General features: G+C 48.5%; 1 protein-coding gene across 1 annotated transcript in view; it reads left to right on the forward strand.

Moving 5' to 3' along the window:
- The first annotated feature begins 645 nt into the window (after positions 1–645).
- The window catches only part of LOC120848261 (endoribonuclease Dicer), a 35198-nt gene continuing 23063 nt past the window's right edge, over positions 646–12780 (forward strand). Inside the window, exons 1-8 of the mRNA XM_040220220.3 lie at positions 646–764; positions 1013–1079; positions 4315–4477; positions 6077–6207; positions 8519–8820; positions 9716–9917; positions 11270–11674; positions 12317–12559. Coding sequence (XP_040076154.2) covers positions 1017–1079; positions 4315–4477; positions 6077–6207; positions 8519–8820; positions 9716–9917; positions 11270–11674; positions 12317–12559 — 1509 coding nt within the window. The 5' untranslated portion in view covers positions 646–764; positions 1013–1016. The remainder of the gene's footprint in view (positions 765–1012; positions 1080–4314; positions 4478–6076; positions 6208–8518; positions 8821–9715; positions 9918–11269; positions 11675–12316; positions 12560–12780) is intronic.

The following is a 12780-nucleotide window of genomic DNA, read 5'->3' on the forward strand; positions in this document are numbered from 1 at the left end:
GTGTCGTGTGACGTCACTGCTCCTCGCGCATGCGCAGCAAGGCTCTTTGGGAGCCACGCAAAACTGCTCAACCTCGGCCAGTGTAGCTCACTGTAGACACCACGTGTGCCACGTGTCCTCAACACCGATTCAGTTTCCCCACTAAATTTAGCGGTGAAAATTACGTCACATGGCTTGATGTCAGGTCACCTATGAACAAATTCAGTTAATCCCGTAAAATTTAGAGGGAAAATTTACGTCACGTGATGTCAATTTCCCGGCTAAATCGTGACTTTAACACCAATTCAATTCCCCGCTAAATTTAGCAACAAAAAAAAACTGTTGTTTATTTATTTATTATTATTATTTTTTTTTTTTTTTTAATTTTTGCGCATGCGCTTGAAAGTTTAACTTCAGTGGAACTCGAACCTTTGTGTACATCACGTTGAAAGTTCGAAAAAGTCGAACGGTCGACCTTGGTCGAACTCTAACCTGGGTCACCTGGGCAGGTTCGCGCCTCAAATTGAAATTCATCGCTTTTCCGCAGCATAATCACCCCATGGAGTGCAGAATATATATTTTAGCAAACTCATTCTTAAAAAGATCTTTTAAAGGGCGGCACCAAACGGCCATCAACGGAACTTTCGGCTGTCTCGCTGTCGTCTGCTGCTGCTGCTGCCGCTGTCAAGCATCAAGCGCGTTCCATTTTGATTTCCTAAATTTTCGTAGTCATTTGCCTGTCCTCTGCTGTGAGTTTCTTCCGCTTCACTGATTCCTGAGTCAAGGTATGTAGGGGAACCAAAAACCACTTCTCGCCGCGAAAGCGGGACCCGCGGAGGGGCTCTAACCGCGGCGTGTTTGTGGCGCCTGCTGCGAGCCGTTCGTACCTAACCCTACTCGATTCTGAAACTTTAGGATTCGAACCCGCAGACATCTGTCAGCGTGGCTCGCGAGCGCTCCAGACGCGTCTTTGGGATGTGTGTACACTCCGAGCCAGCGTTTTATTTTAAGTTTGAACGGCATTTCGTTTCAGCGACATGGACGGTGACGAGTGCGAAGCCGACGTCCCGAAGGATGATTTCTTGGCGCGCGAATATCAGGCGAGTGTGGCGGCATTTTTTTCGCTTTCTCAGCCCTCGGAAGCCCTTGATAGCCGTGAGCGTTGTGCCTTCTACACTCGGCACCTGATGACATTGGGTAATTTTCGAGGTCACGTCCATAGGCCGCGGCCTACCGGAAGACATCAAGAAAGAACGTTGTCTCACGGATTCTGGTTTTATTCTATGTAAACATTGATAATAATGCAATTAATACAAAGGTGCAAGCGAGCTGGACAAGAATAAAGACAATACATGCAAAAAGGGAACAAGCTAGGGGACAAAGGAACTAATCTCCAAGCTCCAGTAGGTGACTGCGCGACTGAAAGAACCCGCCAGGGGTCTTATGTTGCACGTTTTGGACTCCCACGGCGACTATGGAGAAGGAAGTGACGTCAACAACGCAGCAAACGCAGATTGGATGTTGATTGATGAGAGATCAGTCAACATCCAATCTGCATTTGCTGCGTTGTTGACGTCACTTCCTTCTCCATAGTCGCCAGGGGAGTCCTAAACGTGCAACATAAGGCCCAGAGGGGGGCTATGTTCGACAAATGTTTTGTTTCTCCTAAAAAGAAGTGGAAATGACGTTAAAGCGTCTGATTGGTTAGAGGCTCTTGTCATCTGAGCCTCTAACCAATCAGACGCGATATCGTCACTGTCACTTCCGTTACTTTTTAGGAGAAACAAAACATTTGTCGAACATAGCCCCCGCTGGTGTCGAACCAGGGACCTCTTCATTTCTATTGGAGCTGTGTTTGAAGATTTGTGTTTGTCCTTGTTTCACTTCTCCAGGGATTATGGCCTTTATTCTTGTCCAACTCGCAATTGTACCTTTGCATGAATTGTATTATTATCATAACCTTAAAATGCAGGCCGTTCACCCTTGTTGGTGTTAGACTGGCGGCTGCTGTTAAAACCCATTTGCTCTACTGACGTCCAATTCCTGGGGGTGGGGGGGAAGGGGGGGGGGGGGGGGGGGCTATGTTCGACAAATGTTTCATTTCTCATAAAAAGAAACGGAGGTGACGGAATTTACGATATCGCGTCTGATTGGCTAGAGGCTCACGTGACGAAAGAGGGAACTTTCGTCATTTGAGCCTCTAACCAATCGGAAGTGATATAGTCACTTCCGTTTCTTTTATGGAGAAACAAAACATTTGTCGAGCACAGCCCCCCTGGTTAGCTCGGTTGGTAGACCGCTGCTCTCGAATTGGAGAGACGTGCCTGGTTCGGTACCAGGACCAGGCAAATAGTTTCAGTCGCGTACCAGTCACCCATCTGTGATTGGAGATTTGTGTTTGTCCTTTGTCCCCATTGTCCCCCTTCTCCAGGGATTATTATCTTACACTTTTTCTCGTTTTCTTTTTTTTTTTTTTTACGGCATTGCTGTGAGGTAGGTATGCGGAGTTCGATCTTAGCCCGAACTGCCAATGGCTTGGCGAGTTACGCATTGAAAACATTGCGCGAGAAAAATGGGCTATAATCTCGGGCTCTAGCTTACGGCAGGCCTTTTCCCAACCGCCAATGATTCGGCAAGGTAGGCTGCCGTATCGGGAAAACAAAAGCAGGTTGCTGGCATTGGCCGAGACATTTTTTTTCTTGCAAATAAACATTATTATTATTATTATTATTATTATTATTATTATTATTATTATTATTATTATTATTATTATTATTATTATTATTATTATTATTACTACCGTTTCCACCACGCATCGTCTCCTACCAAAGCCCTGCCCCCCCCCCCCCCCCCCCCGAATATTACTGTAAATGACAGCCTTTCTCGCCTTGTATCTAGCCAGAAGACAAATGCTAGGGACCAGAAATTCAAGTTGTATAGTTAGCCTATGCTATCAACATGGTGCATGCTATTACGAAATTGAGGTTATGTGTGGCGTCGTTGAAGGAAATTCGCTGAAGGCAAATTGTCAAGAGTGTATGTGCACACGCTGCCAGAACTATAAGGTCAGCTTTTTAAAAGTAATTAGGTTACAACTTCGGTTATTCGAGCTCAAGTGTAACAAGTCTACACGTATAGCTGCTGATGCCGACCAAGTTAATGCTAAGTTGGCATAATTTCGAAAAGTGACTGCAATTAAACATGACCCCCCCCCCCCCCTTCTTTACCAAAACAAAATGTGATAAAGTTGTTGAAATTTAATTGCTTAAGTATTTAAAATGGCAGCTTGTTGCAGTAACTGTCTTGACAGGGGCAGACTTAAAAAGGGGTGTGGGGAAGGGGGGTTGGTTGACCATCCTTCCCTGCCCCCTACTTTTCCAAAAGGTGATTTTTCTTTTTTTTATGAAAAAAAGCTACTTTTTGGGAAGTAATGTTTAGTTTTTGGTCAAATGTCAATTAGTAGGTCAACAAAATAGATTTGGGCAATGCTTCGCCCATGATGTCGTATCTCTTTGCAGACTCCCACTACCCCGCCCAGTCAAAGGGCGCATTAAGTTAGCGCGCTCCAACGGTCAGAGTGCACTCCACCTAAACTAAACAACATTGTCTCCTTTCCGGTGCACGATGGCGGTGCGCGCTCCGTGAGCTCCGTCGTCGGGGATGGTGCGCGAGAGCTCAAACAGGTCTGTTTCCGGTATGATGACGGCGTTTCCGCTCTCGCGGCCAGTCTCGCGGTGGTCTCACACATTTCTATTCTCGCACCTGCTTGGATACGTGGATGGATACCTCGACGGCGTTCACTTGGTAGCTCGCGCGGTCGTTTGTCATTGTGGTATATAAAAACAAATGCTGGTGTAGACAGGTATGCATACATCCTTCAAATGCTTGTCGAAGTCTTTTATGTGCCTTAACACAATTTCAGGATCAGGCGAGCCGATGAATTCGGCCATTCAGCCGTCATTCTTTGAGGCTTTTGGGAATTCAGAAGACGTTTGGTGTACCTTTAATCGCTGCACGAACAGCGTGCAGCACCAATACATGCTCTTGCTCTTGCTGCTGTCTCCGCGCACTCATTTCATCGAAGTTGTCGTCGAACAAACACTTGACGATTTTCGACGTGATGGGAGCCGTGTTTAAGCGCGCGCTGGAAAGCCGGAACCGGAAACATTAAAAATAGGCATGAGATGGCGCCTTGGTACGAAAAAAAGTGTAATCGTTGAGCTACGCTTTGAACCCCCGCGCGCTCGAGTGCAGATGTCTGGAGTTCACTAACTTAATGCGCCCCAATTCCCAGCACCCTCCAATCCCTACCCTCAAATCCACCTTGCATCTTAGGTGGAGCTCTTTGAGGGCGCCAAGGAGGCCAACACAATTGTGTGCCTGGGCACCGGCACGGGCAAGACCTTCATCGCCGTCATGCTCATCAAGGAAATGGAAAAGGACATCAGGGTGCCTTTCGAGGACGGCGGCAAGAGGACCTTCTTTCTAGCGCCCACAGGTAACATGCCATAGAAGAAACCTTCAGTGAAAGAAAAATTGACTGTCTCTGGCAATTGCCAAAGTCATTCTAAATGAGTAACATTACCTCTTCGAACTCGTCCTTTTGCGGGCACAGTAAGGAGGCCACTGAGGAGCACATTGTGGGGGTTTTGAAAATATACCATAAAGCCGGCACATGACACTGTGACATCACGTGAGGTCACCTTGTCACATGACATCAGTTTCATGGGACATCGCACTGTCGCATGACCTTGCACAGTACCACATGATGTCGCAGCGCCATATGACGTAGTTCCACATGACGTCGCAGTACCACATCCACATGTCACAGTAACACATTTCACACTGCCAGATTACACACTGCCACATGTCACAGTACCACACAACGTCACAGTGCCCCACAACGTCGTAGGATTGACGTTGCATGGTGTCATGTGACACTGACATCATTTAGGCTGTGTGTCACTGATGCAATCCCTGCAGCTGGCCTTATATATGCTATGCACTTAATATTTCTAAATGCAGAAGTTGGGAATGACAGCTGCTTTATTATCGGGTAGTCCCGGAACACTTCAACCTGCGTGTGTGTGATGGCAATGTAGAAAAGGAAAAGGGCGATGATGGGTGTGGGCTCATAGGCCCGTCTGTCACTGCCTCATTCCAACCTGCATAGAACTAGACTGAAGGTTAGCACTATTTGCGAAATCAAATCTATGCACTATTTATTTGAAATGGTCGCTTTTAACATTGTCAGAGCGATTTCGAGCCCGCGGTAAAAAGATAATGCAGAAAAACGTGCAGAAAAATGTAATGCAAGTTGGAAATGTTTCAGCGCTACCCGATAGATGGCACCAGTGTGCCAGCGGTTACGAGAGATTGCAACACACCCCGCACATTCAAATGCAAATCCGTAAACCAGCCTCGAGGTGGACTATTGTCCTATCTGCGCCTTCATGACCAGGATTACCATTAGACCCATTGCCAAATTACCCAAGCATCAAGAAGAATGCAAGGATTTGTGTTTTACGCACTGCACGTGCCGGCCTCAGCAGTAGTAACTTTTCAAATGCATAAAACAAATTGCACCTTGCATGTGCGTTCGTCGACGCCTTATTTCGGTTATTTACTTAAAATCTTTCATACGGGGAAGGCGTGCGCATGTGGCGCGTGGAACCCCAATCCCTGCATTCTCCTTGATGCTTGGGTAATTTAGCAATTGGTCTACTGCCAGCAACAGTTTTTGACGGTGCGCGTAAAAAGAATAGTGGAAGCACGGAACTATCGGATCTTTAAACCAAGACGTTAAGAGTCAACAGTCTGACATTCCTCTTATCTCCATTAATGAAAGTAGAATTCATCATACTCGGGATGTCATAGCGATCGTTTAAACAATCGTGGAAGGTCGACCGCGGCCACATGTCACCAATAGTCACGGACAGCGTGAAACTGGCGTCACTTTGGGATGCCCCCAGCATGCACTTGTTCCCCTTCAACATACTTTGGCTCTGCCTCCTCCCTGCTATTCTCATCTGTGACTAGAGTTGTTTGTGTGCTCCATCAGCTGTAATGTTTGCTTTCCATGTTGCTCGATTGGCAGTGCCTCTGGTGGCACAGCAGCAGAAAGCCATCCAGGCCCACACGTCGCTGCGCGTCGGCGGCTACATCGGTGACATGAACGTGGACAACTGGGATGCTGCGCGCTGGCACAAGGAGTTTGTCAACTCTCAGGTGAAGCTCCTTTTCTGTCGGCTCCCTTTAGCACCTATACCGCGTGAGAGTATGAATGCTCCAAGCGGAAATTGTACGCAAATGGCAGAATGGGTTTGGACGATAAGGTAAACATTAGTTTAGGGTTGTGCGAATATTCGAAATTTCGAATAGTAGTTCCGAATAATACACTATTCAATATTCGCTTCAAGAAGAACTGCACTATTTGCGTTTTTTGAAGTGTTGATTGCTGCGGGTTAGCCCCGTTGAGTGCGCTTCTTACCAAGCACCAGTGCGCTGCGGAGAAGCACTACCCGCGGAAGCGAGCTCCGTGGGTGTTGTTTCTCGGCATTACCTCGGTGTTCGGTAAGAAGCGCACTCAATGGGGGAACCCGCCGCGATAAACACTTGAAAAAGTAGGAATATTATAATTTTGTGCTTGGAAGAAAAGCATACATTCAAAGCGGGCTGGTGCACCCGTGACAACTGTATTTGAAAATAAATGAAAACTTTGTGAATCTCTATATATACATTGTAGTAAAGGTTTCAAAATTAAACGGTTATGCAAGAGTACATTATGTTAGGCAGAGATGCCCTTGGAACCTGCGTACATCATGCGCAATTCATTAGTTTCTAACTCGAGATTAAAGAAAGAATATTTTACAGGGCAAGATTTGTAAATTCCTTCAATTGGGTATGGTTGGTTATTTTTATAGGATTCTTTTTATGTTAAATCCGTCGTTTACTTGCTGTCCCAGGACACCAAACCTTCTGAGGTCACAGTTCATAAATATGAATAGGTTAAACTTAGCTTATAAACGAACAGACAAGAGCACTCTGTCTACTTCCTCGCCATTGTGTTTTTTTGGCGCTTTTTTATGTGATCATGAACCAACTGGCCCAAATTACTATCTTAATGGTAGTGGAAGGCGTGGGAAAACTATTCGATATTTGAATCGAAAATATTCGGCCCAAACCCCTATTCGCTTCGAACTTAAAATCCACTATTTGCACAAGACTACATTAGTTATATGTACAGCCCCCTTCCCTCCTTCAAGAAAAACAACAACATACACGGGTTTTTCTTGGTGCAGAAATAAACGACGTGTCACAGAACGCTCATTCGACGCCTAAATACCTAGCACTGGTGGTTCGAACCAGACGTGAAAGTTTCATTACTAACAGTTGTTCAAAAGTTGCAAGGGAATTTCTCAAAATTTCAGCAAGAAGATGCTGCCCATTCTCGGTAACTGGCACCATTCAGCTTTTTTTGTTGTAGGGCGCCATTCTGCCATAGAAATTTTCAGAAAGTCGCTCGTAACCTTTGAATAAGATGACTGTTCTGAAAACTTGGCATCTTGTTTGGACCTCTAGCACTCCATTTGGGGTGGGGAATGAGCTTTCAGCGATGCATAATTAATTTTTTTGGTGAAAGAAACCCTGCAATACTTTTTGGGGGGGACGCCCTAGCTGTATAGTCACTGCCAAAATGAAAATGGCGGGGAGGGGTGTCAGTTATCCAAATACCCCTAGCGCAAGCTTCCCTCCTTCGATAGCACTTGGGCGTCTATGATCCTCGAGTGTACACGTGCAGCCAAAGCACCAAGGAAGGCAGCCCTTGACTATCAATCAAGTCGAGCGATAAAACTTTTTTTTTTTTTTTGTATTGATGCTGGCTGTTTCACAAAGCTGAATAGACCAAACCATATCCGCCGAGTGAGTAGGGTTGATTATTCTCCGTTTCTGAGCTTTGAAGTTAATTTGCATGCATTTAGTTTTCTTCTTTAACCTTTTTGCCATTGTAATCTTCCAACACCCCACCTCCCCTCTGGTGGGGGTCCCCCTCCACTTCCGCTAATTCAGAAGGGGTCCCCAAAAGATTGGTGGCTGGGAACCACTGCTCTAGTGCCTCATTAGGTAATGTCTCTAAGCTTCAGTCTAGACCAGCGGTTGCCAGGTTGTCCCGACCTAAGAGGCGCAAACAAAACCACGAAACTTCCAAGAGCCGCATGGGAGAGGAAAGGCAGAAAAAGGGGGGGGGGGGGATGGCAAACTTTTGTTTAGAGCAATAAACGAAATTCAAACTACTTTCAATCTGTCCGAGTCAAAAGCAGTCCAACTGTACGTAAGGTAGCATATGACTACCAACCCGCAACCTGCCTTTCGATTTTAATCGTGTTACATTTCTCTTTTTGGGGAAGTGCTCGTGTGACCGGGAGGGAGAGGGGGAGGGGGTTGGGTTGGTAGGAGAGGGAGCCGCAGCTTGGCCATTCCTGGTCTAGACACTAGGGAACTGCGCCAAGAATATATATCAAGGTGACGGTACTGGCAGGTGCTGGTGATGACCCCCGAGATCTTCAAGATCATCCTGCACCACGCCTTCCTGCCTTTGTCGCGGGTGAACCTGCTCATCCTGGACGAGTGCCACCGGGCGGTGAAGCAGCACACGTACCGGGAGATCATGCGGTGCATGGACGTGGTGGAGCAGGGCCTCTGCCCGAGGGTGCTGGGCCTCACCGCCTCGGTGATCAACAGCAAGGCCACCGAGGCCCAGGTGGAGCACAAGATGCACGGCCTCGAGATGGCCATGCGCAGCCGGGTTCTCACCGTCTCCGACCAGGCCTCCATGTCCAGGTATTAGCACAGCCTCCCTCTGGCTTCGACTTCGGCGCCTATAACTATTTTATGTTTGCAGTTTACGGTCAACACCCGATAATTCGAAGCTCACGGGGATAGTGAAATGCTTCGAAGTAAGCGTACTTGGAATCAAGAAATGCCCACTCAAACCGTGTGCTTTTTATTCGGTATACTCACCGGGAAAGGTTTATTTTTGCTTGCCTCCGCCCACTTGTGCCCCCTTCTGCTAACGGAGAAGCGCAGTATTGACTATGCTCCGCGAATTGCAGGCCTTTGCTAGTGTGCAAGCACCCTCGGCGGTTTCTTTGCCGAAGAAAATGCGAAATTCTACTCCATGGTGCCACGAGCAGATTCTACGTTGGCTGCACTTGGCCACTAAGCGTGGAGAGTGACGTGATGCCTAACCATTTGCACGATTTCGCAGTTCAAAAGCGGACTGCAGGCCACGGCATGTTCGTTGACAACAATATATTCGATGGACCAAACCTCTCGTAGGGCTAGGTTATGCCTGAAACCAAGCTTCGTTGGCCTTTCATGCCGCGCTCGCTTCCGTAACTTTCGTGAAAACACCACCCTGGTGCACGCGTCCCCAGCGATGCTGGCTTGGCCACTTATTTGGCTTGGCCGCCTGGCAGCTTATTAGTCTCTTTTCGCGCTCGTTTCCTTGTTTTCTTTTCTGACTGCGCTCCTGCTACATAAAAATTTAGAAAATTATAAAGTGTGCTGGGAACACACCCACTTCGAACTAACGGAAATTTTGAGTAACCTTCAATTACCGAGAGTCGACTGTATTATAGGTTGCCCTTCAAGATCGTGCAGCAACACTTGGTGCCGGTAAACGCGCGTGACCTGCGAGCTGGGGTCCGAAGGGGTCCTTGTCCGCCGCCTGCAGGTACGGCACCAAGCCCAGGGAGGTGGTCGTGGAGTTCCACAACAGCCGCATCCTAGTGGAGCTGCCCCTGTTCAGCCCGACCAAGAGGCTGACCACCAGCCAGGGCCAAGACTTCGAGCGCCGTGTAAAGAGCGTCCTCAACGTGACGCGCGACATGGGCCTCTGGTGTGGCCAGCTCACCGCCCAGATTTTCGTCGAAGAGGTGGGTTCTTTGGGCTTGGCTTGTTTGTTTGTCTAAGTTGTTTGAACGAGGTCTTAGCTCAGTTTGACTAGCTTTGGCACGACCCTGCTGGCATTGGTACGACCTGGCTAGCTTTGGCTGGCTTGGCTGACTTTTCGTTGTCCATCTTTAAAGATAGATGCAATCAGTGTGTGGATGGCCGAATGAAATAGGTGTACATGGAAGTTTCAGTGCACCCGTAAAAATTGCGGGTATGTCGGGTAGGCCTCCTTAACTTGGTAGGAGTTTGGAGAAATTGGAAAATTTGCCACTTTTCTAGGGGCACCACCTTCGACATATCGGGACCAACTCAACCTAATCACACTTGTTAAGTGTACCTTGCCACCCATTTTCTGCCAAGAATCTTGCAATTGTAAACCTTCATATCGAGTGTGACCCCATGCAAATTTACGGCAACGCTTAAGCCTTCGTTCCTTTGCGGAGCGCAAGTTTGTCTGCTTCTTTTGCAAAGGTTGTGGTGGTGTCAGAATGCCAGGCTCTGATTGGATCCAATTGAAGGATAGCAGGTAGACCTCAAAGCAAGTTGCCTTGAGGTCTACCCACTATCCTTCAATCGGAGCCAATCAGAGATCGGCATTTTGACGTCAACACAACCCCTGCGAAAGAAGCAGACAAACATTTGCTCCGCATATACTGTCCTCTCGCGATCTTCGCTGTGCTGAAAGCTATGAGAAATGGCAAATTGCTTTTTATTTTGACAATTGGTTAGTAAATCAATATGAAATCGTGTGTGGAAATCGGAGGGCTTGGGTTTTTTTTTTTCTTTTGCTGTTTCCATTGTAGTTCCACGGGAACCTTTTTTGTTGTTCACCCCGACTCCATCAAAGAATAGTCTGTACAAATTAAGAAAAGAAAAAAAGGCTGTGAAAAAGACAACAGTAGCAAGTCGTAGTGTTGGAAAGCGAGGTTCCGACAGAGTTGATAGAATAATCTAGAGGAAAAGGTCCCCTTGCACTTCGGCCTCTTCGGAATGGCTGGGCACAGACACGGACATCGGCGGTCCAGACAGGACCACGTTGCTGGTGACGCTTCGATAGAAGCGGGAAAACATCACTTGCAGGGAATTATCTAGTGTTTTTCTAGCTTTATTTTGCACAAAAACACGGGTGTCTTGCATTGCATTGCATAAAGTTGACAAGAATTGAAACAACATCAATTTGTCGCAGCAGAACTAACCTGCCGTCTGCCTTTTTTTCTTAGCTCTCGTCGCTCTCTTCTCTCGGAACCAGCAACGTCGGCACTCGTGATTTTCCGCGTTCTCCTTCCTCCTTTATCTGCTCCGGATAGGAGCCTGAAATGTGCTCGTCGTGCAGGCCCGCAAGCTCCTGGAGAAGACGGAAGAGAGGCGCGTGGCCGAGGAGGTGTCGCAGTGCCTGGACTGGCTCCAGAAGGCGCAATCCAGGCTGAGTAAGGGTTGCGACCCCGGCGTGAACTTCGTGGAGCACCGCCTGCTGGCCCTGGCCACGCCCAAGCTGAAGAAGCTGCTGGAGGTGCTGCGCGTGTTCCGGCCCACCGGGCCCGAGGAGGACTCGTCCCTGTGCGGCATCGTGTTTGTCAAGGAGCGGGTGGTGGCCCGGGTGCTCTGCGCCTGGCTGGGCCGGGTGGCCGAAGAGGTGGCCCCGTACGCCTTCGTGAGGCCCCACTTCGTGGTGGGCCACGGCGGCGTGGCCGGCCAGAGCACCAAGGAAAGCGGCATGTCCTTCAAGCAGCAGTGCAAGGTGGGCAGCTGCGGAGGGCTGATTGGACCTCGGTAACTACATAGCGGTGATTAGACCGCACTGATCACAGAAGGGCAACCAGTCAAAACTTAAGTGACCTTGATGACGTGAGTTTACACTTCAGCCTCGGGCGTTACTTGACCTTGTACACATGACCTCGAGTGTGGTTGGTCTCGGAAAGCGACCGCTTTAAAACAGAGTGGTCAGCTCAGTGGCCGAGGGGTACTTTTCGCCCGGAAGATTGTAGTTGCGTTCATTCACGAGTCGAAACTAACGGGAGTCGTAGTTCATAGCTAGTTTTGAGGAACAATGACTACGTCTTTGCCGACGTCATTTGCAGGACAGTCGCCGGTGGCGCTAGGTATTCGCTTTTTTTTCCCCAGGAACCAGTCTTATGGCATAAAAATCCCTCATACCCGCTGGGAGGAATAGACACATCACTAGCAAACCGCCCCAGGCAGTTGAAATTAATCCTGAGTCTTGCACTGGGACAGGCCAGATACCCTTTGTGGCATTGGCACATGAATCCCCCTCCCAGTTTGACTGACATTACGATGATTACACTATGATGGTTGCACCACGGTGACTGTGGAGGGGTAACAACGTGTCCTGGCTGTGTCTGCCCCTGCCCCCCCCCCCAAGGTCCTGGAGCAGTTTCGCCGGCAGGAGTGCAACCTGCTGGTGGCGACCTCTGTGGTGGAGGAGGGCATGGACGTGCCCAAGTGCAGCCTGGTGGTGCGCTTCGACTTCCCCCCAGACTACCGCTCCTACGTGCAGTCCAAGGGCCGGGCCCGGGCCAGGCGCTCCCTCTACCTCATGATGGTCTCCCGAGACGACTGCCAGCTCAGCTGCTCCAACCTGCAGGCCTACCACGTCGTCGAGTCGGTGAGGAACCACCTCGAGGGGCGGTCTGGGAACCTGCACTTACCCGGATGTCTGTCGCGTATGTTTGTTCTCCTCTGTTGGGTCTGGGCAAGAAGAGAAGTCGAAAGGAAGTGGGGAATACGAGTTGGAGTAAATCTGGTAATGGGATCCACAATTCTTAAGGCGAGACACTGGTTCTAAAATGGACTATTTTATTTTTGCAGCTATACTAATGAAAATCA

Source organism: Ixodes scapularis, unplaced genomic scaffold (genome assembly GCF_016920785.2).
Source record: "Ixodes scapularis isolate PalLabHiFi unplaced genomic scaffold, ASM1692078v2 PGA_scaffold10__122_contigs__length_95168666, whole genome shotgun sequence".
Classification (NCBI taxonomy): domain Eukaryota; kingdom Metazoa; phylum Arthropoda; class Arachnida; order Ixodida; family Ixodidae; genus Ixodes; species Ixodes scapularis.